At 37.6% G+C, this 24,317-nt stretch overlaps 3 protein-coding genes across 7 annotated transcripts; all 3 read left to right on the top strand.

Annotated features, from left to right (window-relative positions):
- Positions 1 to 28: 28 nt before the first annotated feature.
- LOC113108802 (lambda-crystallin) lies at positions 29 to 9,443 on the top strand. The gene is made up of 8 exons (XM_026272132.1): positions 29 to 150; positions 637 to 744; positions 1,473 to 1,599; positions 2,637 to 2,798; positions 3,502 to 3,696; positions 7,780 to 7,888; positions 8,785 to 8,891; positions 9,034 to 9,443. Exons 1-8 carry the CDS (start codon positions 110 to 112, stop codon positions 9,130 to 9,132), a joined length of 948 nt encoding a protein of 315 aa, XP_026127917.1. The 5' UTR covers positions 29 to 109; the 3' UTR covers positions 9,133 to 9,443.
- A 129-nt stretch (positions 9,444 to 9,572) lies between these two features.
- LOC113108805 (gap junction beta-2 protein) lies at positions 9,573 to 13,928 on the top strand. Its single transcript, XM_026272134.1, has 2 exons — positions 9,573 to 10,277; positions 11,106 to 13,928. The coding sequence occupies exon 2, from the start codon at positions 11,130 to 11,132 to the stop codon at positions 11,928 to 11,930; it is 801 nt and encodes a 266-aa protein (XP_026127919.1). The 5' UTR covers positions 9,573 to 10,277; positions 11,106 to 11,129; the 3' UTR covers positions 11,931 to 13,928.
- Positions 13,929 to 14,716: 788 nt separating this feature from the next.
- On the top strand, positions 14,717 to 20,518 carry LOC113108798 (gap junction alpha-3 protein). 5 transcript variants are annotated; one of them, XM_026272125.1, is made up of 3 exons: positions 14,717 to 14,770; positions 15,745 to 15,808; positions 16,764 to 20,518. In XM_026272125.1, the coding sequence occupies exon 3, from the start codon at positions 16,799 to 16,801 to the stop codon at positions 18,107 to 18,109; it is 1,311 nt and encodes a 436-aa protein (XP_026127910.1). In that variant the 5' UTR covers positions 14,717 to 14,770; positions 15,745 to 15,808; positions 16,764 to 16,798; the 3' UTR covers positions 18,110 to 20,518. The 5 variants fall into 5 exon arrangements, with proteins under 5 accessions (XP_026127910.1, XP_026127912.1, XP_026127909.1 ...); XM_026272124.1 differs by having other exon boundaries at positions 14,723 to 15,054; XM_026272127.1 differs by lacking the exon at positions 15,745 to 15,808.
- Positions 20,519 to 24,317: the final 3,799 nt, after the last annotated feature.

Genomic DNA, 24,317 nt, shown 5'->3' on the forward strand with positions numbered 1-24,317 from the left:
TCCCGATGTATTTAGGCGCGTGTGAGACGCCGTAGCTCCGCCTCTCTTTCGTGCACATGACAAGCTGAAGTCCGGTAGCTGACTGATTGACATTTGTGAAGGGTTTGCGATGAGTTTATTAAAAGGAAAGATCATTACTGTTGTCGGGAGGTGAGAGTTACTTTAATCAGTCTGTTTAGCAGTCGTGTTCCTGAGATTGTCTGACAGAATAGCTGAGTGGTCTTTCAACGTTACTGTGATTGTTTTTATGAATACATGTTACTCCATATTAGAGAAGTGCATGTGAAAAAACGAGCAGTGCAGTGGTTTATGACCAAAATGATATGATCACATGACTCTGTATTTGTGCTTATTTGACATATTTTGGGTAGGTATGGCTTGTACAAATACGGGTATCATTCTATTTTACAGGGTTTTTTTCATGCATGATCATCAAAGTCATATTATTTTTATTTGTCATGTCATATTAAAGTTCCTGTTTAAGTAGTCTAACATGTTCTTAATTTTGGTATATAGATAATGCATTGATTTTCACTAATGTTAACAGACTCCTTAAAATGCATTTTTATCTGATTTATTTACTGTGCTGTCTCTCTCTTTTTTTTTTCTAATTGCATGTATGTGGCATATTAAAAGTGGGCTGATTGGCCGCTCCTGGGCCATGGTGTTTTTGAGTGGAGGATACATGGTCAAAATCTATGACAACAAACCAGGACTAGCATCAGGGGCCATCACAGAGATCAGGTCAGTTTTAAACAGACAAAAAAAGACCTCTTGACCCCTCAGTCAAATTCTCTGCCTTTAGCATCACCGCTCAACTTTTGTCAGGGCAGGTTTGTGACCCATTTTTATTGCACAACCTTAAAGAAAGCAATGATCAAAGGACATCAACAGAATAAAAGAGAGGGCATAATATGCAAAGAAAAAATATGCACCAACTGAAGTTCTTTAGAACATATTAGTACTCTCTGTCCATATCTGTTTATGTTGTGTAAATAACCCTGTTCCTGTGATTCACCTCTTCTGTCACCAGGGGGAGATGCTGGGCTTTCTCTTTCCTCGATATTAATTTACACTGTAAAATATGTGTAGAAACAGATTTCACTCAGAAATGTTCAGTTAGAATAAACTGAAATAGTACTTTCTTGTAAAACGCTCTACAATCATTTTTGTTTTATTTACAAATTCTTTTACAAATCTTTATTTATTTATTTTTTTATACAGTGTAGGTGCCCTGGTTAGAATGCAGCAATGATAGATTAGGACACAAAAAACAGTAATCTTCTGTGATGCATGCAGAGTTGCTTTAGTTAAAGTAAAAGTGTTTTATAAAGACATAGTTTACATCTGAAACAGATGTCTTGTCAGTCATAAACCATGATTAAAACACTGTATTTGGACAGATCAGCTGTCAGATTTTGTATACATTTTGTGGAATTTAAGATGAATAATGTGTTTTCGTGTGTGAGCAGGAAACAGATTGAGGAGCTCCAGCAAGCCAAAATGCTGAGAGGAAATCTCACGGCTGCAGAGCAGTTGAGTCTACTCAGCAGTCATGATGACCTCCAGCAGGCCCTGGAAGGGGCTTTCTTTGTCCAGGTACAGTTTTCCCCTAAATGTAGATGACTTCCCGTTGACCCAAAAATGTGACTGGGCCAGATAAATATCTCCCTGATATGTATGGAACTAAAGCAACCAGTATTTCATGTGAAGATGAGAAAGTGTATTCACTAATGACAAGTACCAAATTCATTACTTTACATTTATTTGTTTTAATGTGCACAAAAAAAGCACTTGAAACCAGAAGAAATGTCTGTGGTTTTACATCTGAAGCGGTTTGAACATTCCACAAGTTAATGTGATTAACTATTGAAATTACACCCGTGTTTAATGATTAAAAGCTATTGAACAATTTGGAACCAAACTTCTGTTTGCTATTGGAAATGCATCCCCCCCCCCCCCATAAAGATTCATAAAGATGGATAAGGGGATGTATCTGATCATGCATTTTTCCTGTGTACTACATTCATTGACAGCTGATGGTTTCTGATTTCCCCAGTTATGTTTACATCAACATTTAATGATGCCATATAGTCCTGTTATGTGCTGATAGTGCTGTATTTGCATATTTCTGTATTGGCGATACTATACCATTAATGTTATATAATTTATTTAATTTTATTTTTTTAATGTATGTTAGATCTTATAGTAAATGATTTATTAATGTATACGTTACATTTTAAAAAAAATGACATTGTGATTTAAAATGTCATAACTGGATCTTCTCTCTGTTCTGGGTTTCTCCAATCATTTCGTATGTATGTATCAATATGGAAGTAATTATCAGTCCTTACTTCAGTTTCATAACAACTAAAAAGTTTTCCTGCTGAATGATTAAAGAAGCATGAGTGAATATTCCTGTCTGTTTTATCACCCTTTTATAATTATTCACATCATATTTTTAAGCCCATTCCACTGTCATAAATTTTTCCTCTCTTATGTTTTCTTCTTGTTCCTTTTTTGTGCTCATATGGAAAAGATGTTGCTATAGCTTAAATTATAGTACATTTCATACAGTCCCTTTGCTATGATGTTGACAATCCTCTGCTCTTGTCCTCTGTGTTTTCTGTCAATAGGAGTGTGTGTTTGAGGACCTGGAAGCAAAGCAGACTGTCTTCCATGAGGTGGAGGATCTTGTCACAGAAAGCGTGATTCTCAGCAGCTCCACTTCCTGCTTGATGCCAAGCAACGTGTTCTCTCGTGTCCAGAACCGAACTCGCTGCATCATTTCTCATCCGGTTAGTCTTATTACAGTCTGTGAGAGATTATATTATATTATATATACACTTGTGGGGATGCACAAGTTTGAGGCCATATTGAAAAGGTGAGTCTCAAATCAAAATTTTAGGCCTTTGAAATGCTTTTGAAAGACATTATAGTGTAAAAAGAAATAATGAAAATGATTTTTTAAAAAAAAAGGATTGGCAGTACATTTCACAGTTCATTTGATATGCATATACTTCAGTTCAGTGTTCTGCACTTTTATTTTAATTTTTTTAGTTTTAGTGCTACTATTTATGTTTATTTGATGAAAGTATAATTTACATGGACGTGTCAGATTTTTCGGTCCTGATTTAGCAGCCTGTAATGAAGAATGGAGATAAGAGCTTTAGGCCTAGAGGGCTTTACTGGACTTTGAATCCTTCCGTGCTTAACGGAAATTCCACTCTGATCTCATGAGCTGCAAGGTCTTGCTGGTCGTGTTGTCCTTCAAAGCAGTGTGAGGCAAATAGTTCACCTTCACCTGCATTAAGTGAATGTTTAATCATGAATGCCAAGCATTTGTGGTCAGACATTTAGACAGAGAGACCTTCATAGTGGGAAAGAAGTTCAATACAAGGCCATTATCTCCAGCTCTAGTAAACAAATTGGTATAGTGCTTTATCTGTGTCCAGGGGTAAACAAACTGGTGTCAATTCCTTTGTGTTTTGAACTTCACAGGTAAACCCGCCCTACTATGTGCGTCTGGTGGAGCTGGTGCCACACCCTGAAACACTGCCTGCTGTAATGGATGCTGCTTACTCACTGATGACGGATGTCGGGCAAGCACCTGTGCGACTCAGGAAGGAGATCGATGGTTTCGCATTGAACCGTGTTCAGTATGCCATCATAGCCGAGTCATGGAGGCTGGTTCAGGTTAGTTGAGCCATGGAACAAAACCACAAATCAGTTAGAGTCATGAATATATTCAATAATATTTAGACTACCTACCCATTCTCTGGTGAAATTCATAAGGCACCAGGTAAACATTTATTGACATTGACACAGAGGTAGTGAAATGGACAGGATATGTAAGGAGATGTTGTGCTTATGGTCATTCCAAGTTCTGTTGAACTGTCTATTCTTCAAAGAATCCTTAAAAATGTATAACAGTTTAAAAAAATAATAATACATAATCAATTTATAACCTCCAAATTGTGCATGGTAGTGTAAAATAAAATAGTTGTGTCCTGTCAATTATGAAAAAATAAATTCAAACTGTTTTGTTTAGCATATGTAATTATGTAGCATTATTTTTTTTTGTTTTTATTATAATAATTTTTTTTTGTTATTGTTGCTGCAATTTTATAAAAGCAATGCACAACTTAAAAGGGATAGTTCAACCTTAAATGAAAATGCCCCTCACCCTCAAGTTTCTCTCTTCTGCAGAACATATGAGAAGATATTTTGAAGAATGTGGGAAAGCAAACAGCTTCTGTTCCCTTTTGATTTCCGTATTATTTTATTTATTTCCGTATTTCATTTTTGGGTGAACTTTCTCTTTAAGGCCTGCATTACAGTGAACTTACCACAATTCACATGGTAAAGACCACCATTACCCAAGGTCAAATCTGTGTAACGCACAGCTTCTCATGGTTTGCTGCTTTAATATGTTGACCACATTACAGGATGAATGTTGTTAGTTTATATCATAGCTCTTATAACAGACCCTTTATTTGTTAATGAATGGAGAAAATATATTGTAGACCAATCTTATTACTTGCATATCTTTGAAAAGAAAAATACTATGACTTTGGTCAATTTTTATGCATGTCTCCGTAACACCCTGTTTTTATGAAGAAAGGAATGTGAAGTTACTGGAAGGAAGGAATGAACAGAGACTATTGTATTTTGTAAAAATAGAAAAAAAAATCAGTATTCTGAGTCTTATGTCACAGTTTACAAATGATTGATTTAGAGAAAGGGAAAAACAACATCTCTTTTCTTTGGTTCTCTTGAGAAACTTTTAGAACGGCCAGCTTATCTTTCCTCACACTGGTGGATTTGTCCTGGTTCTACAGTACACCTGTTTTACAGTGTATCAAATGAACATAGGGTAGAGTTAGGTAATCCACTTTAAAAACCAAACCCTTTATTCAGCACTGCCCACAAGCATGAACAAAAAGCAGAGTCAAGAAAGCACCTCCACAAACAATGCACACTTCTCTTTGAACTTCTTTTTAGAGTGTCTGTTCATTATTCAGTCAAGTAATGGACAAGTCAAGATAAAACGCAAAACTGCACATTCTTTCAAGGCAGGGTGTATTATGGAGACATCATCATAAAACTGTGTAGGTGATTCATGGTGACACTAAATGATGTTATATACACAGGCATTATATGGGCAATCTACTGTGTAACAGAGGTGTGGTGAAATTGTGTTTAAAATGCATTATCAACTATGTAAAATCTTTTCCTAACTCTAGTTGTAGCCAATCGTATTTGTAAAATCATTACCCATTTTTAAAGTTGTTTTCATGTAGTGTTCATGAATACTGTCTAATCTTTGGAAAATACCCTTATCCTACATAAATAACGCAGATTAACCAAAATGTTTTCACCACCATCACTTAATATCACCATTTACTCACCCTTATGCAACTTCAAACTTGCATGATTTCTTTCACAAAAGAAGATATTTACCACACTCTTTCCGTATTATCACAGTGAGAAGCAGAAAAACAATTGGGCAAATGATGACAGAATTTTTGTTTTTGAGTATTTGTTTTTTATATATCAATTTAGATACATCCACTAAAGGACAATATTTTGATTTACGTTTTGAGAGGAAAACCCTAGAGGAATGCTCTCAATTAAGTTAAACTAAAAGAAAGGTTCCTTACAAAAGTAAAAGCCCTTGTGGTGTTGTTACCCAAGAACATTCTGTGACTTAATCACAGTTTCTGACATTTTAGTGGATAAATGTTGAACCACTTCTAAGTGTCAATTTCCTTTTTTTAAGCTGGTTCCAGATGTACATAAAGTACACCATATGTCTAATAAAGTATGCTGTCAATTCTGCTTTTATGTTTAGAGACAATTTCACAACACTGAAAATTATATGCTATTCTTAACCTTTTTGACTGACTTGACGTTTCTGCTCATTTAAGAGATTTATAACCACTGAACTGAGGCTGAACTAAAGGAAATCTTATGAGTGTGAACACAAAATATCACATTAGTTGTAAAGGTTATTTGTATTGATCTTATTCATCACGCAGGATGGAGGAGTGGGGTTTTATATATATGTATGTAATGTTTTGGGTCAGCTTCTAAATGACAGAAATACCTCTCCTCTTTTTTTTGTTGAAGGCAAATACTTCTCCAAACATTTCAAAAGACTGTTGATGAACCAGTTAAACCAGCACACAAACTGGTTATTGCGTACTGTTTTTGTTTAGATAATTAAAAGTAATTGCATAAGCTGGTTTTACATAGGTTACATATTGTTCAAAGACTAGTTAATCGGTGTTGTTGCATCTCTTTTGTTCAATGAAAAGCCTTCACATTATATTATTTGAGTTTATTCATGTATCACTCCTTTGAATAATGAGATGTGTGAGCTGTTCGTGTTGTTATCATGGGTCTAAATACCTTACCCTTGCATCAAAGTTTAAGACCGTGCCCACAGACATTTGAATATTGTTTAGCAGATGAAAATTCAAACTGAGCTGATGTTCACAACACCAATAATGGGAGCAAATAGTTCTAGCAAAACTGAGAATTCCATCATCAAACATTTGCTGCTCCTCATTGACTTCCACAGTGGGGACATCAACTGTTTGGTTACATACATTCTTCAAAATATCTTAATTTGTGTTCAGCAGAAGAAAGAAACTCATACAGGTTTGTTACTAATTGAGGGTGAGTAAATGATGACATAATCTTGGATGAACTATCCCTTTCGTTTACACTGCGAAGTTGTCACAGAAGCACTTCTGAAGTGGCATTTAGAAGTCTTTACAACTCTAATGCTGCTCAGGAGGCTTGATTGAGTCTATATGCTGAATTTTCAACATGCACAGAGCAGCCTGAAATCAGTGGGGTAAAAATGCCTTAAGATTTCCATAAGCCTCGTGCAGTTTTTAAAGCTGAGTTCTGTAGATTTTAGACTTACAGACTTATGTTTTCATGGACTTGACCTTTATTTATTTTCTTACTTCATGGACTTTCCTCTTACTTTTCTTTTGTTCCTCCTTACTTCATTGACTTGCATCTTTTTTGTGTTTGTGCTTTTTAAATGAGTTGTTTTATAAAAGAGTTTTTTTTTTTAAATGAGGAACATTTAAAGTTTGGATGGTGCCCCACATGCCAGATTTGCAGCTCAAATCCACTCATGCTTCCTCTCAGAGTTCAGGCAGCTCTTTGAGAGAGAGCCAGCACTGGAAAGTAGAGCAGCTGGGAAAGCTAATGGCTGCCCCTGGTGATTACCGTAGAGGAAAGGCTTCTTTTCACGGTTTCCCCAGCCAGTCCGCCGCCTGGCGACACCGAGATAACAGCCTCGTTGTTGCGTGCAGGAAATGAACAAAGACCACCCTGTCCCCCTCCTATACTCGTCCCCCACTGCTTGTTCTGTATCCAAGCTTTGATTTCAGCACAGTCAGGCAACAGGTATCTGTAGCCACAGGTAATCTGAGTGCAAAGTGGGCCCAAGGCCTGGCACAACCACACTTTCCTCCCCCTGCCATGCCATCCCATTGTTCAGAGGACACTGAGTTAAATGATAAGAGAAACCCAATACAGTGGGAGCAGCTTTAAAAAGGTTGGGGGGGACCTTCCGATTTCCTCTCAATAAGGAGGACCAAACCTTGTTGGCTGGACAAACTACTAAGCAGGAAGCTGTAATTTCAGGATCAGAAGATCAGAACATCAGTAAACCACTTTTAGAAACATTGTCTTTCATGCAAGCATATAACACCGTGTGAGTTGCCAAATGAACTCCTCTTTCTTTTCATCCAGGACGGAGTGATCTCAGTGAAGGACATTGATCTGGTGATGTCTGAGGGCTTGGGCATGCGCTACGCTTTTATAGGTCCCATTGAAACCATGCATCTCAACGCACCAGAAGGCAAGCTACCTATTAACCCATGCAATTCTTAAAAAAAATGGGATAATGAAACTTTGTATTTAAGCACTGAGAAGGTTTTGTTTTCATTATGCATGTAAATAAATTGGTGCGGTGCTTGGGGCAGCGAAAAAGCAGTGTGTGAAAACCTCTTCTTGTTTAGATTACATCCACCCCACATGACCTTAAGTGTGTGCATGTGTTTTGAAGAGATCTCATGTTCACGGTGAAAATCAGAAGGCAGTGTGAAATCTATAGGATGACCCTGCTCCCCCTATGAAACGTGCTTTGCCATGTGACACCGGTACTAACCTTTGATGACAGATGACTTATTATTCTCAGCCCTGCCTCCTTGCACTGTGAGTGAGGTGCTACAGTGCTCTCACTGTGGTGATAAAGCCCCCCCTGTAAACTTTAGAGTTCCGTCCTGGTTTCCTCCATTGCTGTATTGGCACAAGTTCTTGGAAACTGTAAGCGAAGAACTGTGGCTGAACTTTCACTGGTGCACATCTTATCTGCTGAGAGCCCTTCTAAAAGAACTCATGCCCTTCTGATGGAGAGCTACTCAATTCATGCTTGAAAACTCTGTTACAAAACAAAAAGCCAGTAACTTTATTTGCTGAGTCATTTTAGACTCCGTTCCAAACTGATTATACTTTTTGTGTCACAGTTATTCATAAGGACTAGGCAGCGTTTGTTATACAAAATCAGAATTTTGTAGCTCGTTTTAAAAACATATTTTAAATTTAGTAAAATGAATCAAAACCATTTCTGTAATATGTTGTTATTAAAGTCATGAAACGTATCAGACCTTTTATGATGAACCGTAATACTACTGTATTGTAGAAACGCAAAAGCAGGTTTTGATTTGATCCTCATTCTTTGCTTTGTCTGTCCAGGTATGGAAGATTATCTCCAGCGCTACAGCGAAGGAATGAAGAGGGTTCTTAACACTTTTGGACCTGTTCCAGACTTTTCTGGAGAGCCAGCAGCTAGAATTATAAAAGTATGCAATATCATTGATATTATTAAGAATTGGAAAATTTCTTGAAAAAGTTGCTTTTGAAATCTTAAATTGGATTTCCTAAATAGTCACATATTTTAAATATATAATTATTGTAACTGAAAGATTTTACCATCTACTTTAGGAGATCGGTGAGCTGATCCCTGCTGAACAGGAGCACCTTACAGCCAGAAGAGAGAGAAGAGATCAGCTGCTGATGGGACTTGCTAAACTGAAGGAATGAAGATACTACCTAAATGGAAGTGGTTATGGATCATCTGAGCCATTGTTGTCCTTGGTGTTAAAAATTTCCCTTCCATGCAACAGAATATTGACTGAAGAGCACTTTAATGTGTAATTCTCAATCAAAAGGAAAATATGGGTAGTTGAAAGTGAATGGAATTTTCCTAACTTCCTCAATGGACATTGATTCATTAATCTCTTTATACCTAAGCCAAGCCCAATGATTATGTGTACACTTAACTTGAGATGTATGAATGTCATAACATTTCAAACCAAGTGTCAGATGCAAGTAAATAATGCTTTTCTCAGAACTAACAATGACTTAACTGACTGGTAACAAGGTGGTGATTTTTAGAGTACAGTATGACGTCAGTTCACACAGGTGTCCTAGCAGAGAAAAAACTGGTGTAGTACATCACATTAAAAAGAAAATGAAATTAAAAACAAACAACGTATCTTAACTTTGACAGTATAGTTTTGAATATTTCAAGTCATGAGTAAATAAGTGATTTTTAGTCTAAGGTATGTATTAGGCTACTAGTATTAGATTAATACTGGAACTTAAATGTGAATAGTTCAGTAAAGTTTAGGCCCACTAATAAATAAATATGTTATGTTTTGCTCGTGCAGGCTATTAGCCTAGTGTTTGGCCTGATATTTTGTGAAATAATGCAGAGACAGATTTTTAGTGGGCCTAAACTTTACCTAATTGCAATATTCATCTAATGTAAGTAGGCCTAATAGATACGTTTCATGGCACCTGAACGGTTTAGACTAAAAAACACTTTCTATTCGACTATAGGTTATTTACTCATGTAGTGAAATATTAAGAACTATACAGTATCAGAGTTAAGAGATGTTGTAGGTTTGAATACAATACCACATCTACACGCTAGCGACGCGACAGTGAGATCGCATTCCAGGAACATTCCAGTTGTGACGCCTTCGAGCTCAAGAAGCACCCAATGAACGCCGTGACTCCGCCCGATGTCAGGTGCACTAGACTTACCCTCACTGTCCTCGGTCAAATCACTTCATCTCACTCTCGAGACCGCAAAGAAACTCCGCAAGTGAACGTTCTGATTTGAACTCACCTGGGCGGATATATATCATGGATTTGATCTGAATCGTTTTGTAGGCTAACAGGTAACTTCCTTTTGTAAAACCGCCAGACATTTCACTATTTTTTAAGTGACAATAGTATGTGATAATTCTTCCGTGTTAATTTCGACCAAATATGACCAAAGTTACCAAAATGAGTGGGAATGAAGGGTATAATTAATAGGAATTTAATAATGTTATTAATGGATTTATTTATAGCCTATATATTAATGAAGGTATTTTCAATTCAATATTTCGAGTCATTTGAAGACATAGACTTATTGTTTGTTTTATCAGGATCGATGAATGAAAATGTAGGCTTACCCTACTGGTAGTTTGGAATAATATATATGCTTTTTAAATAAGTCTCTTATGCTTTCCAAGCTGCATTAATTTTACCAAAAATTCAGTAAATGAGTGCAATATTGTACAATCTGTACAAAATATTGTGAAATAATGTTACAATTTAAAATTTTTAATTTTGTAATTATAATTTAAAAAGTAATTACTCCAGTTTTTAGTGATGATCTTCTAGTGACGATCTTTTTTTTACAATGATAAAATGATCTTTTATTGTAATATACTGTATCTATTTTAATGTATTTTGTGATCAGCCTTGGCGAGCATAAGAGACGTCTTTCAAAAACATTCTATTCTATTTTTCTGTATATTTTTTAGTTATCTGAAATTTAAATCAACTGTAAGGTGACCATAATGTTATTGACATTTTTTTTAGTTCAAATTTACATTTAAATATATATAAAGTGTGTGAACTTTACATGCTGTTTAAATTTGAACTAAAATATTTTCAATTTTTTTTGTTCAAAATTATATGTAGTTGCTCAAATTCACCGCTTTCTTTTCGATTATTAGGAGGTGAGAGCAACAGCAGACAGGATGAGTTGGGGAGCACTTTATGCCCAGCTGGGAGGAGTAAATAAACACTCCACTAGCCTGGGAAAGATCTGGCTGTCTGTCCTCTTCATCTTTCGCATTAGCATCCTTGTAATAGCCGCCGAAACAGTCTGGGGGGATGAGCAATCCGACTTCACCTGTAACACACAGCAGCCCGGCTGCAAAAACGTCTGCTACGACCACTTCTTTCCAGTCTCACACATCCGTCTCTGGTGCCTGCAGCTCATCTTTGTGTCTACACCGGCTTTGATGGTGGCTATGCATGTGGCATATCGCAAACATAATGTAAAGAAAAGACTTTTGGCCAACCGAGGTGGCGGTGCCAAAGGGGAAGACCTGGAGAGTCTGAAGAATAGGCGTCTACCCATCACTGGGCCGCTGTGGTGGACCTACACCTCCAGCCTGTTCTTCAGACTCCTTTTCGAGGCCGGATTCATGTACGCTCTGTATTATGTCTATGATGGGTTTCAGATGGCCCGTCTTGTGAAGTGTGAGCAGTGGCCCTGTCCCAATAAAGTTGACTGCTTTATCTCACGACCAACAGAGAAGACAGTCTTCACCATCTTCATGGTGGGATCTTCTTCCATCTGCATTGTGCTCAATGTGGCTGAACTGGCCTACCTGATTGTCAAAGCATTGCTGAGGTGCTCAGCCAGAGCCAAAGGAAGGCACGCTTTTGTTCACCAAGATAAAATGTCCACAGAAAAAGCAAACTTGCAGAATGAAAAGAACGCAAGGTTGCTGTCATCTGCTTCGGACTCCTTGAGCGATAAGACTGTTTAAGATTATCCTTACATCCAGTGACTGATTCTACCAACATGGTTATAGGCTTGTGATGATGGTGTTTTAAAGGTGACCAAACACACACAGTTTCACCCAATCTCATGTTAATCTTGACGATCTATAAAGTAGTATTGCATCCTTCATATCTCCAAAAGGTCTTAAGTTTTATAATTTTTATACAAGAAAGATGCACCTTTCCGATTCTCTAAAGAGTGAGGAGCACTTAAGTGCTGATTGCCAACAAAACTGAGACATTTGATGCAGTTTCACTTACGAATCGTGACCGGGATCTTTCATAGCTGGGACCACTTCATCTTTCAGTATCAAACGATGTGCAAATCCAGCGTCGAACTGGGACTTGTTTACAAAACTTTCATCAACAAACAGACTTGCGAAACTCCATTGCTGCCCCGAAAAAAACAACTGCATCCACTGAACACTGTGTTCTTCGGGAAGCTAAGAGAAGCTAGAAGGGAGAAATGCCCACATAAGGAGTTCCACCTTTCATTATGTAATTAAGAGCCACGATCAAAAAAACACAGAAGTGTGTTTTTTGAGACTTTGGCCATGCTTATATGAGAATCCAACTCTTTAACAGTGTAAATAACTTTGAATGCCTGAAACAGCATTAGACCTCCCTTTTAACTTCTCTAATGCTATTAGAACATTATTTTGTACCTTGTTTTTGACACCCTGCCCTGAGAAAACAACAAAGCCTAACCTGACAGCAGGTTTCAAGCATGCTTCATTCAAGAGCTGACATTCCTGGTGACAGTGATTTTGCCAAATAAGACATGTTCCTGGATCAACATTACTGTCCAAAAATACAGATTTGCAAAATCTCTACGCCTAAGATTAACCCACAATTTATTCCTAAAATCAGAGGGAAATGATAGCTGATTAAAAAGGGTGAAGAAGCACCTCATCCTGTTTGTAAGCCTAAAACTGACCTTTCCTGAAAAGTTATCTCTCAATTCTGATTGGTTGATTGGAATGATGTACCTGGATGAACAAAGATGTTGATTCTGGAACATGTTGTACTTGGTCAAATCACGCTCACCGACATCCTCCTCCAAGCCAGAAGACGATTAGGGTGTACATACGGCACTGTACGTACGTTCTGTGTTAAATTTAATTTTCTAAATTACTTAATAGCCTCACAGACAGTCCTACTCTCTCGTGGCATTAGAAAAGCTCAAGAGTGACTCCTGCTGGTCACGTTCAGAGACCCTCTCAGCACAAAATTGAGTGTTCTTTTTGAGGGATCAATTTACACGATGTTGTATTGTGTATATAAATGCTTCTTTTTAAGACTTAGTTTTGCTTTGTTTACTTCTTTTTAAACGCAATTCCTCGCATGCTCTTTCTGTTACCCATCAACCGTTTTGACTAGCTATATATATTTTACAGAGCTGTGCTGGATTTGTGTTTTTGTATGTGCTTATATGTGCTTATTTTACCACATAATTTAAATGTCTTCAGCAACTGCACTCCTGTGTTTAGTTTGAAGTAATTTCACAAGGATCTGTTGCATTGACCCATACCGGGGATTTTATTTCAGTAGCCTATGCCGCAGTGCCTTATGAGGTTGATAACAAACAAGGCTGAGTGGAGTGAGATGATCGTTTACTAGCTGCGCGGACTCCGTGACCCCGAGTCGGTCAGTCAGTCCACCTGTTGACAGGTGAGCGCTTGTGGTCTCGCGCTTCGTCAGCTATCCGTTATCTTCTGCTTTGTTTTTCTCCTCTCTGAGAGGCCCTACAAGTCAGCCAAGACCAGTTTTGAATTTAAGGCTGTGTTTAAACCGCGGAAATTATTGTTTCCAAAGTTTCCACATGGCTTTGATGGAATCTTCTGCTGTTTCCTAGTGAGCTGTGATAATTTTTCGATATAGGCCTACACCTGTTTGTAAAAGTAGCTAGCTATACATTTCTTTGACATTTTGGCTAACAACGTCTTTTTAATATGAATATGTTAATAAAAAACGTATTAAATGTTTGCTGTTTGTCAGTATTGTAATTTCCGTGTGCAAAACCAATGGAATATATTCTGTTTTAGGAAAGGCCTGCTGGAATGACGGATACCTTGCCATGCACTACAAAAATTCCAAAGTTTTTGACTAGACACATTTTTGTATTTTTGCCAGTTTACTGCCACAAACCAACTTTTAGTAATTGCTTAGATTACTTTAAACTAATATTTTAAATTCTAAAGTTATCTATTGCGACTGAGCATCTTCACAAGTGTAGCCTAATTTGGCGGCAGGTGAATTTATTATTAGGTTATGTAATTATAAAACGGTTTTGCAAACAAGAATTTAACAATAAGAAAATTATATTTTAGACACAATATGGCCAGTTATTATTATATATATTTTTTTAAATATTTCCAAAACAGAATCAAGTGCCAAACAACGCATGACTGACTGCTTGAATGGAACGCGGAGTGATACAATCGGTGAAACGTCCAAATTCTATAACAAGAAATATCAGCACTCTTGGAACACCGCCTGTACAAGCATATAATAATCATTATTATTATTTCAAATAATTCTAATCATCACAATCATTAATAACATTATCATTACTGTCATTTATATAACAATTATTATTAAACTATTATTATAAGAATATTTAGTGGTATAAAGTCAAATAAAGCATGTAAATTCATGTAAAATTATAGGTCGGAGTACTATAGTTAAATTGGTGCTATGAGTGTGCCCAGTTGACAGGGGCGTGGCGTGCGCGCTGACTGGCCGATGACTTTCTGAAAGCAGCACTCCTGCATGACCACTCAAAGTGACAGTAGCGATGGCTGGGAACCGGAGACAGCTGCGCTTGGTGAGACCCCGTCTCCACACTCGGTTTGCCATGAAAAACTAGGTTTTCTACGAGAGTTTGACCTCGGGTCTATGTGTGAAGAACTTTTATGAATGAATAAGTTGGCCGGCCACTTTCAAAAGAGTTTGGTAAGCTGGCAGTGCTGCCAGGATTTGGGAACGGGGGGAGCGGGGAGGGCTCCTGCTACCTTTGGGAGGTCTGTATGCTTTCAACGCACTCAAACTGTGGCACCAGTGGCCGCTGGATATTGCTTTCTTTAGATAAGTTTGCCTACTTCAGTCAAGGTATGCTTTAAGTTAGGTCTGCGAATCTTTTATCCTTTTATATCCCACATTAATTAATTAAGACTTTTTGCTAAATGGAAGGCCACGAACTAAAGACTTCAGTTTTGGATGGTTTCTACTAACAACATCATTTAGACACATTTCAAGAAAAGAGCTGTTGTTTGAGATGACAGGTATGAGCAATCACTGCAAAGAATAGAAAATCTGCCTCTCTCTGACAGTTTGACCTGGATGTACAATGAGAACAGTGGACAATTACTATCATCAGCTAATTATATAAACAGAAGCAGTTTGTAATTAAATACTTAGCTGACAGATCAAAGAAGCTAAGTATTATTGATATTTAATAATTATAAACTAACAAGTTTAATAACTGTAATGAAAATTATAGCTGCCTTGGGAACTAAAAGATGATAGTTTAATAGAAACGAGCCACAATAGACCTTAATTAAGTGGAATTAAAAAATAAATAAATTTGAATTTGAAAATAAATAAAAGGGCTAAAATTGTTAAAGGATTTAAAACTAGTTAAAGGATTTAAAAAAGAATAATCTAAATAAATAATTATTTTAGTTATATAAAGTTATGTATAAAGATATATTCATGTAAAATAAACCTAGTTAAATGTAAAATAAATGAATAAACAACTGTTTTCTATTATTATTATGTAACTTGCATTTTCTCTTTCAGGGTCATAGACTTGATTTAGAACCTTAGTCGATGGATTTGCCGCCCTCAATACAAAATAATTTTAGTAAGTAAATATGTTGCTTTTCTTGCTATTGTATATTTTGTTCTTTGTTTACTAATGACAATACTATATCAACCTTGTTCTGTTATACCAAGTTCAATCTTCTTGTTAATTTGAGCTCATTATGATAAGGATGAAATCTGTGTTGATCAAAATCCTTTGGTTATAAGATGACACTCATTTCTGGATTCATGAATTTTTGTGAATGAATGACTGAATTAATTGTACATTTTTAGCTGGCAATTAACTATACTGATGTAGATATCATCTGGGTGTAGATTCACAACTATAAAGTGGCCTGGTTTTGGCAGTGCCCTGTCTCCATATTTCACTGCATTTTTCACCTTGATGTCCTGAAACTGGCTCTATCAGGGTCCCACGCATCACTGTCCATTCAACGCTTTCAACTGTTTTTGAACATTATAATGTCGATCTCAGCACATGCCAGCTGGGCAGTGAAGCGAACAGGAGAGAAAGAGACCGTGTGTATGAGTGTATGTGTGTGTGTCAGTGGCTGGAGAGAAAGCGAGCCAGAGAGAGTTTGCTTACACTGTGCATGCCAGGTTCATAGCAGCCAGTTAGAGAGTTAAATAGCCAGGGGTCAAGGAATCCATAAGTTTATGTCAAACATTTATTTTTTTTAATGTGATATTTACAGTGATCAATGAAAAGGGTGATTTGCTTGGTTTTCCTAAACGTCGTTTGGTAAAGTTGTGCAGGGGAGTGCTTTATTAGGGCTGACGATTTGGATCTTATGCAGAACCGTGAAATGCTGTGTGAGTTCATGAGTTTTTTTTTATGTTAATTTACCTTTAGCTGTGCAGTGCAGGCCAGAGATGATCCTGGTCTCGTGTACAATGTAACGTTGTTTTGTTAACTGGTTCTGATGAATCCTCTCTGTTCCCCTTTAACCCTTTCTCTCTCCTGACTCCACTCTCTCACTCTCTCTTACCCTCAGACTGTACTTTCTCTCTAGGCTAGAAATCGTGAAGCATGGGTGACTGGAGCTTTCTTGGACGGCTCTTGGAGAATGCACAGGAACACTCGACCGTGATCGGCAAAGTCTGGCTGACAGTACTCTTCATTTTTAGGATTCTGGTGTTGGGAGCTGCGGCTGAGGAGGTCTGGGGTGACGAGCAGTCGGACTTCACTTGCAACACGCAGCAACCCGGTTGCGAGAACGTCTGCTACGACGAGGCCTTCCCCATCTCCCACATCCGCTTCTGGGTGCTCCAAATCATCTTCGTGTCCACGCCGACGCTCATCTACCTGGGCCATGTCCTGCACATCGTTCGAATGGAAGAGAAGCGTAAAGAGCGTGAGGAGGAGCTGCGAAAGGCCAGTCGGCTCCAGGATGAGAAAGAACTCCTGTATAGAAATGGAGGGGGAGGGGAGTCTGGTGGACGGGGTGGGGGCGGCGGCGGCAAAAAGGAGAAGCCGCCAATCAGAGACGAGCATGGCAAAATTCGTATTAGAGGTGCCTTGTTGCGCACCTACGTGTTCAACATCATTTTCAAGACCCTGTTTGAAGTGGGGTTTATTTTAGGTCAGTATTTCCTCTATGGTTTCAAGTTGCGGCCCCTGTATAAGTGTGCGCGGTGGCCCTGCCCCAACACGGTGGACTGCTTCATTTCCCGGCCCACGGAAAAGACCATCTTCATCATATTTATGCTTGTGGTGGCTTGCGTGTCCCTTTTGCTGAATTTGTTAGAAATCTATCACCTCGGATGGAAGAAGGTCAAACAGGGCATGACCAACGAGTTTGCCCCCGACCGCGAGTCGCTGCCCGACGCAGACGAAGCCGAGGCCGAGTCATTTAGAACTGCGCCTGCCACCCTCAGCTACCCACCAGACTACACGGAGGTGGCAGTGGGTGGCGGGGCGTTCCTCCAGCCTGTGTCGGTGCCCTCGACGGCCGAGTTCAAGATGGACCCTCTACGTGAGGAGCTGGAGGAGTCCTCGCCGTTCTACATAAGCAACAACAACCACAGGCTGGCTGCCGAGCAGAACTGGGCCAACCTGGCCACTGAGCAGCAGACTCGGGAGATGAACGCCGCCTCTCCCTCCCCTTCCTCCTCCTCATCTCGCTCCTCCAACAATGGGCGGCAAGCCAAAGATGCCGCTCGGCAGGCTGGCGCCCCCACCTCCCCTGGCGGTGGTTCGAGCACCGGGCCAGAGGAGGGGCACGTCACCACCACGGTGGAGATGCACGAGCCGCCCGTCATTTTCACTGATGCTCGACGACTGAGCAGGGCTAGCAAAGCTAGCAGCGCGAGAGCGAGGCCCAATGATTTGGCAGTGTAGTGGCTCTCCACTGCAAAGCGCAGGTTTTTGTGGACAAAAACACAAAAAAATACACCAAAAAACAAAGAGGAAGAAAGAGGCAGATTGCTGGAATAAAAAAAAAGAAACGTTAATTCCATTCATTATTTAATCCATTTTGCAATGTAAAATTACAAAGAGTTTAGTCATCTCTTGTGGCTTCTGAATGCTGGTTAGTGTTATGCAGTAGCTGAATGGAGCAGCACATCTAATGCAAATTATGTTACAACAGTATCTCAATGATTTATTAAACACATGTCACTTAAATTATTCTTATGACAAGGCCTTAATGTAAAAATTTCCATTCAGTCTGTTCAATTTATTAAGTTTATATCAAGTCACCAAATATAACATGTTTGCAGTACATTACAGGTTACAAATAAGCAAAAATAAACTTAAAGTACAATGTAAATACACTGAGTATTGAGTAGACAATGACGGAGTAGACATGTATTATTATTTTTAAAAGTATTTGTGACCCCATCTGTGAGATTCAGGCTAAATTCTCAAAATCGAATTATGAGATAACAAGCATCAAAGTTTGATTTCAACAATTAATTTCACAATGATTTCGATCTTTGACATGGCCGTACTCAGTCAATAATAAAGACAAGGGTTATTTCACAGGATGTTCTTTACATCTTTATGAAGGATGATTTTATGTAGAAAAAAAATACTTTAGTTAGGTTTTCACTGGCAGGGTCATGGGATATGAGACAAATAGGAAAAAAGAGAGAGATTGAAGTAATCAAAGAAAGAGGTTGTCAAATCATGAACACCCAATTTAAAAATGTTGTTCCAGCATCTGTCTCTACATTTCCTCACTGTAAAGAGAAATCAAAAGTTTTAGGAAGAAAAAAGTAAAAAGCATATTGCCTGATAAAAGTGGCATCACAGAAAAAATTTGAGTATAACTGAGGCAAGTGAAATATTTAGATAACTGTTGTACTGCTGAATGGTGCAGAGTTTTAATTCATATAGCTTGTGTATTTCTCTGGACCAAGTTTCTTTTTTCTTTTTTTCAATCCCATGATGTGAAGTTCACATCCTGCGACTCTTTTGGATTTGAGAGTTTTGATATATGACCATGTCCAATCTTGCCATCAGGAATACATGATCACTTCTGAAGTAGTTAATCAGATGAGGGGAGGACTAACTCATTACATGTGACATTTGAAACCTGTATTGGTTTTTATTTCAAAAAGTTTGAGCATTTTCTAAAAATAAATGGAATTGGTTGAGAATGAGTACAAAAACAGTTATCAAAAACATTGCTTTTCTGTAGTCAGTTCGTGGTTGCCAAAACGTAGTTACTTCAAAATGGACATAAAAAGATGCTGCAAGTGTCTTATGCTGATATAGAGTTTATCCCTCATGATGTTCTCTCTTTTTTTTGGTCCAGTTTCAGGTTATTGTGAGGCCCACATTTTCACTGCTGTTGTATAGAGAAAATGCCTTCTGTAAACATAACAACTCATAGCAACTTGACAGCACAACTTTTTTTTTTTACCTTTACAAAACTTTTGTTGTTGAGACCCATTCAAACACAATGTACATCGCTTTTATTATCAGGTCTATATTTCTGCAATCCATTTAAAGAGACAGACAGCCCTGAAATAGAAATAGTGCATTGCTTCATCACACAGAGTTTGTGCTTAGGACAGTATTACTCTTGCTTTTATCAGATCACAGTATTTACAAATGTATGTTATTTATTTTCCGCCGTTTTAATGTATCCAAAAACGAAAGTGTGTTTTTTGTCATTTTTTGGCTCTTAAAGTTTACATTTTAGTAAATAGTTGAAGATTTGCACATTTAGGCAAAAGACACTGTTGAATAATTCTTACATTGATAGAAAGGAGGAAATATTTTTGATCCTTAAAGGAAAATGTCTTAATGGTAAAAGTCGTTGTGTTGATGGCAGTATTATTCCACTTAAATAACATCAAATGTAACTTATAAAACAGCACTTGTAGAGTATAAGAAATATACACGTTTCCCATGTTTTATTTTAGGACTGTTGTGGTGGCCTGAAAGGACCGCAAAAAAATTTGAACTTTGTGCATTATAGCATTTCATCCATTCTGAATTTGAATTGGCCAGCCAGCCAGCTCTTTCCTATCTCGATCCGTTTGTAGTGTACTTAGTTGCAGCCCATTATTCTCAGATAACACTCATTTCTTGAACTTCTTGAACTGACTTTCTCTAGCAGAGCTGATTATTCTGACCAATCAGGGAAATGAACCACCTACATATGCTCAGAACAGCAGCCTGTTTCAATGCTGTCTTAAGAGAAGTGCCTTGTGTATTCAATTTTATAAGAACAAGTTGATGTAAATGTTCATTTACCTCAAATGTTTACAAAGCTGTTACTAAATAAACTTTTTGTACCATAAATGTAGGCTCCTGTGTCTTTTTCATTGTACATGGCAGGCATCAAAACTCATGTTAAACGTTATTGATGTTAAATGCTCTCAAGTGCTGGTCTGTTCACTAAAAAGGCTCAGAAAACTGCTATTTAAAAAGCTTGATTTTCACTGAAACTTTCACCGAACTTTGAGCTCTTTCTAAAAGTTAGAAGGTAATTAAGATATTTTGTCATTTTTAACCAACCCTCACTTAATTGTAAAAGTTAATGAGTCTAACCCCTGTCAAGGAATTATGCAATTTTTTATAATCAAGGCCCAAACCATCAGGATCAACACCATAATGAAAAACAAATTAGCAGGAAGCCTGAGCACATCTCAAACAAGAACTTGCACTCGTTGACCTCTGACCTTATGCTTATCAGTCCTCCACTCCAGAATCCAGATTCCTAGAGGGGAAGTGAGAATGAGACTGAATCATGAGGGACACTGAAATGATACATCACCCACACAATTAGCACAGTCCTCCCTCCATGAGGGAACGGCAAAACCGTGCAGGCCAGAGGATAGGATAATCTATATCATGTCTGTGGTCATTTCACATTTAATACTAAAAAAATGACAGGATCTCTCAAAAAAGAGGGTTTATTCTGGTGACAGGGTTTAACACTGGATCAGAGGCACCTTGTCTGCAAAAACCCAAGACTGCTGGAAATCTATTAGGAATAAGAAAAAAACATTTTGATCCATCATCATCCTTGTATTATATGGCTAGTTGACAGTAAATTATATTAAATTATAAACTATAAACATCAAATGATATATATATATATATATATATATATATATATATATATATATATAAAACATCTTAATTTTCTCAGCCATAAATCAGCACCGGGAGAAAAGTGAAATGGATTAATTTCATGGGAGACAGTGAAAGCATGTTCAGAGGACCTGGATCTCAACACTTCCAGCTTTAAACCATCAGATCTGACAGTGGAGTTCAAGTTTAGAGAACTTTAATTCTCACCATACTGGTTTGTTAATTGACACTTATTGCATTTAGTCAGCACATGCTGTGTGTTGTGGGACAACACACACACACACACACACACACACACACACACAGCAGTTAAAGCGCTACTGGCTGTTTCATGTGCTCGGTGTCTAGATATCTATGAGAGGACAAGTGTGTTGGGTTATTTTAGGGCCAAAGGATTAGAGAGACAATGCACATTTGAAACTGGCAAACCTCATGTGATGGTTTCAATAAACAGAGCTTATTTGGAGTATCAATAAATATTATCATAAGAACAAGGACAGTAATCAATGATTGCTATGAGAAGAGCAAAACAATGGCTTAAAAAATGGATAATGCTAGTATTGGTTTGTGGGAAAAAGAGTATGGAGCCAGTCATCGAAGAGGAGGTGATATGCAGTAGGTGTTAAGTCCAGTTTTTGAGGGGTGTCATTCGATTGGTTGTCTGCGGGATGAAGGTTGCAATGCTATCTAAGAAGGGCAGGGTCTGTGTGAGCACTTGGCTTCATCATCCCAGAACTAAAAACACACAGGCAGTTATTTATAGCCTTTAATCACCTTGGAAATTCATGCAGCCTCTCTGCCTGAATACCACTGTGCTGTGTTGTTTATATCAGGAAAGCCACTCAATATGTTTGGGGCCCAGTCTGGACCAAGGTGTGCATGTGCAGTTAATGACCGTTGATGTTCAACATTACAACACAGTAATTGGATCATACTGTAACTGTGATGCCAGTTATTTCATTTCCATAATCTAATTGCAATCAGAGCTACACTAAATAATTGTACAATTTAAAAATGTATCATTTTCTGTATAACTTTCCTTGGCTGCCATTTAGTTTTGCCATTTGAAATTTTGTTTTGTTGCTCCTAATTAACTGTGACAGGAAGTTGTAACACCATTGACAATTCAATGACAGCTTAAAGGAATAGTTCATCCAAAAGTGAAAATTCTGTCATTATTTACTCACCCTCATGACGTTCCAAACCTGTTGCCACACCTTCTCATCTGGAACATAAAATAAATATTTTGAGAAATGTCTCAGAGCTTATTTATTCATTTATTTATTTTTGTCATAGTTCACCAAGAGAGTTTGGATACCAACATTTATCAAAATAACTTCTTAAATATTTCACAGATGAAAGAAAGTCAAACAGGGTTTAAAACAAAATTAATTAATCTCTTTGTGTAGATTTTTCGAGGTTTTAAAGAGAACCATGGTTATTAAAAAATATAAATTAATAATCATTTTTTTTATTAGCAATATAATCTAAGGCATAGCAGAGTAACACTAAGGTAACTTCTAAAGTGTTTTTTAATTTAGTGATAACTGATAAAAAAAAAACTAAAACCTTTTAAATAAAATCAACAAAACATAATAATTACAATTAGTTATATTTTTAAATTAAATGTCTTTATATCAAATCACTATATTTATATTTAGGTAAATGTACAAATATTTTTTCTAAAGAGCAGTAACTTAAGAAGAGGTGACAAAAAAATCAAATTGAGTATATTGTAAGTTACAGTTAAATTTTTTTTTTTTTAAATCATGCATCCTATTAGGACCCTTTATATTAAGTGACCTTAACTACTATGGACTTAAATTTAAAAGTATCACTTGATACAATGCACTTATTGTGTACATACATATTTTACATTGTACTTCTATTTAAAAAAAATAGCATCCTGTAATTATATAATTACACTGTTGACACTTCTACCCCTTAAACCTAACCAGATCACCAAACCTGCCCCTAACTTTACCCATATCCCACCTCAATAGCAGAAAAAGTGTTTATAAATTAAACATAAACACAACAGGTACTTTGTGCCTAACAATTCATTATTTTATTATTAAGCAGATAATACTTAGTTGCAATACAGTTATGATGTAGCTGGAAATTAGCCGTAGAGGCTCCTTTTTATGAAAGGAGACGGTCCATGTTATTATAAATTAATAAACTAAACTAAACTTAAACACACCAAATATAAAGTGTGGCCTGGTATTGCATAGGAGTTGTGTGCATTGCAGTTTGACCTTTTGCCAGCTGAAAGAGCATCTGCCACCGTGATTGTAGAATGACCCAGAAGACAAAGGCACGGCGCACAGATCTCTCTGTGAACACACTCCAGCACCATTCTAGTTCAGTACAGAGAATGTCTGGACTCACGCTTACATACTAAACAAGAGGAGGTATCTAAGAGCAAAATGGCAGTGACAGTGAATCAGTGTTTCGTTCACAATGTGCATGTGACTGTTGTTCTGTATACTCTCACACTGGTAATCCCACTGCTTTCTACTAGATAGGTCATCCTAAATTTAACATCACTACAAATGAGCCCTTGAAGTTGAGCTGGATGGGACAACAGGTGTCCAATAGTGTAATTCCTACTGACAGCTTACATGAGCAGGGCCATTTTAACATGCTTTTTAAAGCTCATGTAGAAATAAAAATGTGAGAATTGTGGTGGTCATCCATACTGGTGGTTCTCACTTTAGTACAGATGGTCACCGTGATCCCCTCTCCAACACAAACTCCTCCTCCCTCAGCTCGCTCGCTGTTGTTTTATAATTAAATGGTGACATTAGTTCATATCATGTGATTCTAAAAGGATTCATCACACATTAGAGGGCCTAATCGCCACCTATAGTCTGTCTCTCGCCTCTGCCGCGGCTCTATCCCAGATGACCCTGCTGAGAGCAGCGCTTTCTTTATGTCCCCTGAAAGGACTGGGGATTGAGCCCAAACAAAAAAACCACGAGGGTGAAAAAATGTT

Source organism: Carassius auratus, chromosome 9 (genome assembly GCF_003368295.1).
Source record: "Carassius auratus strain Wakin chromosome 9, ASM336829v1, whole genome shotgun sequence".
Classification (NCBI taxonomy): Eukaryota; Metazoa; Chordata; class Actinopteri; order Cypriniformes; family Cyprinidae; genus Carassius; species Carassius auratus.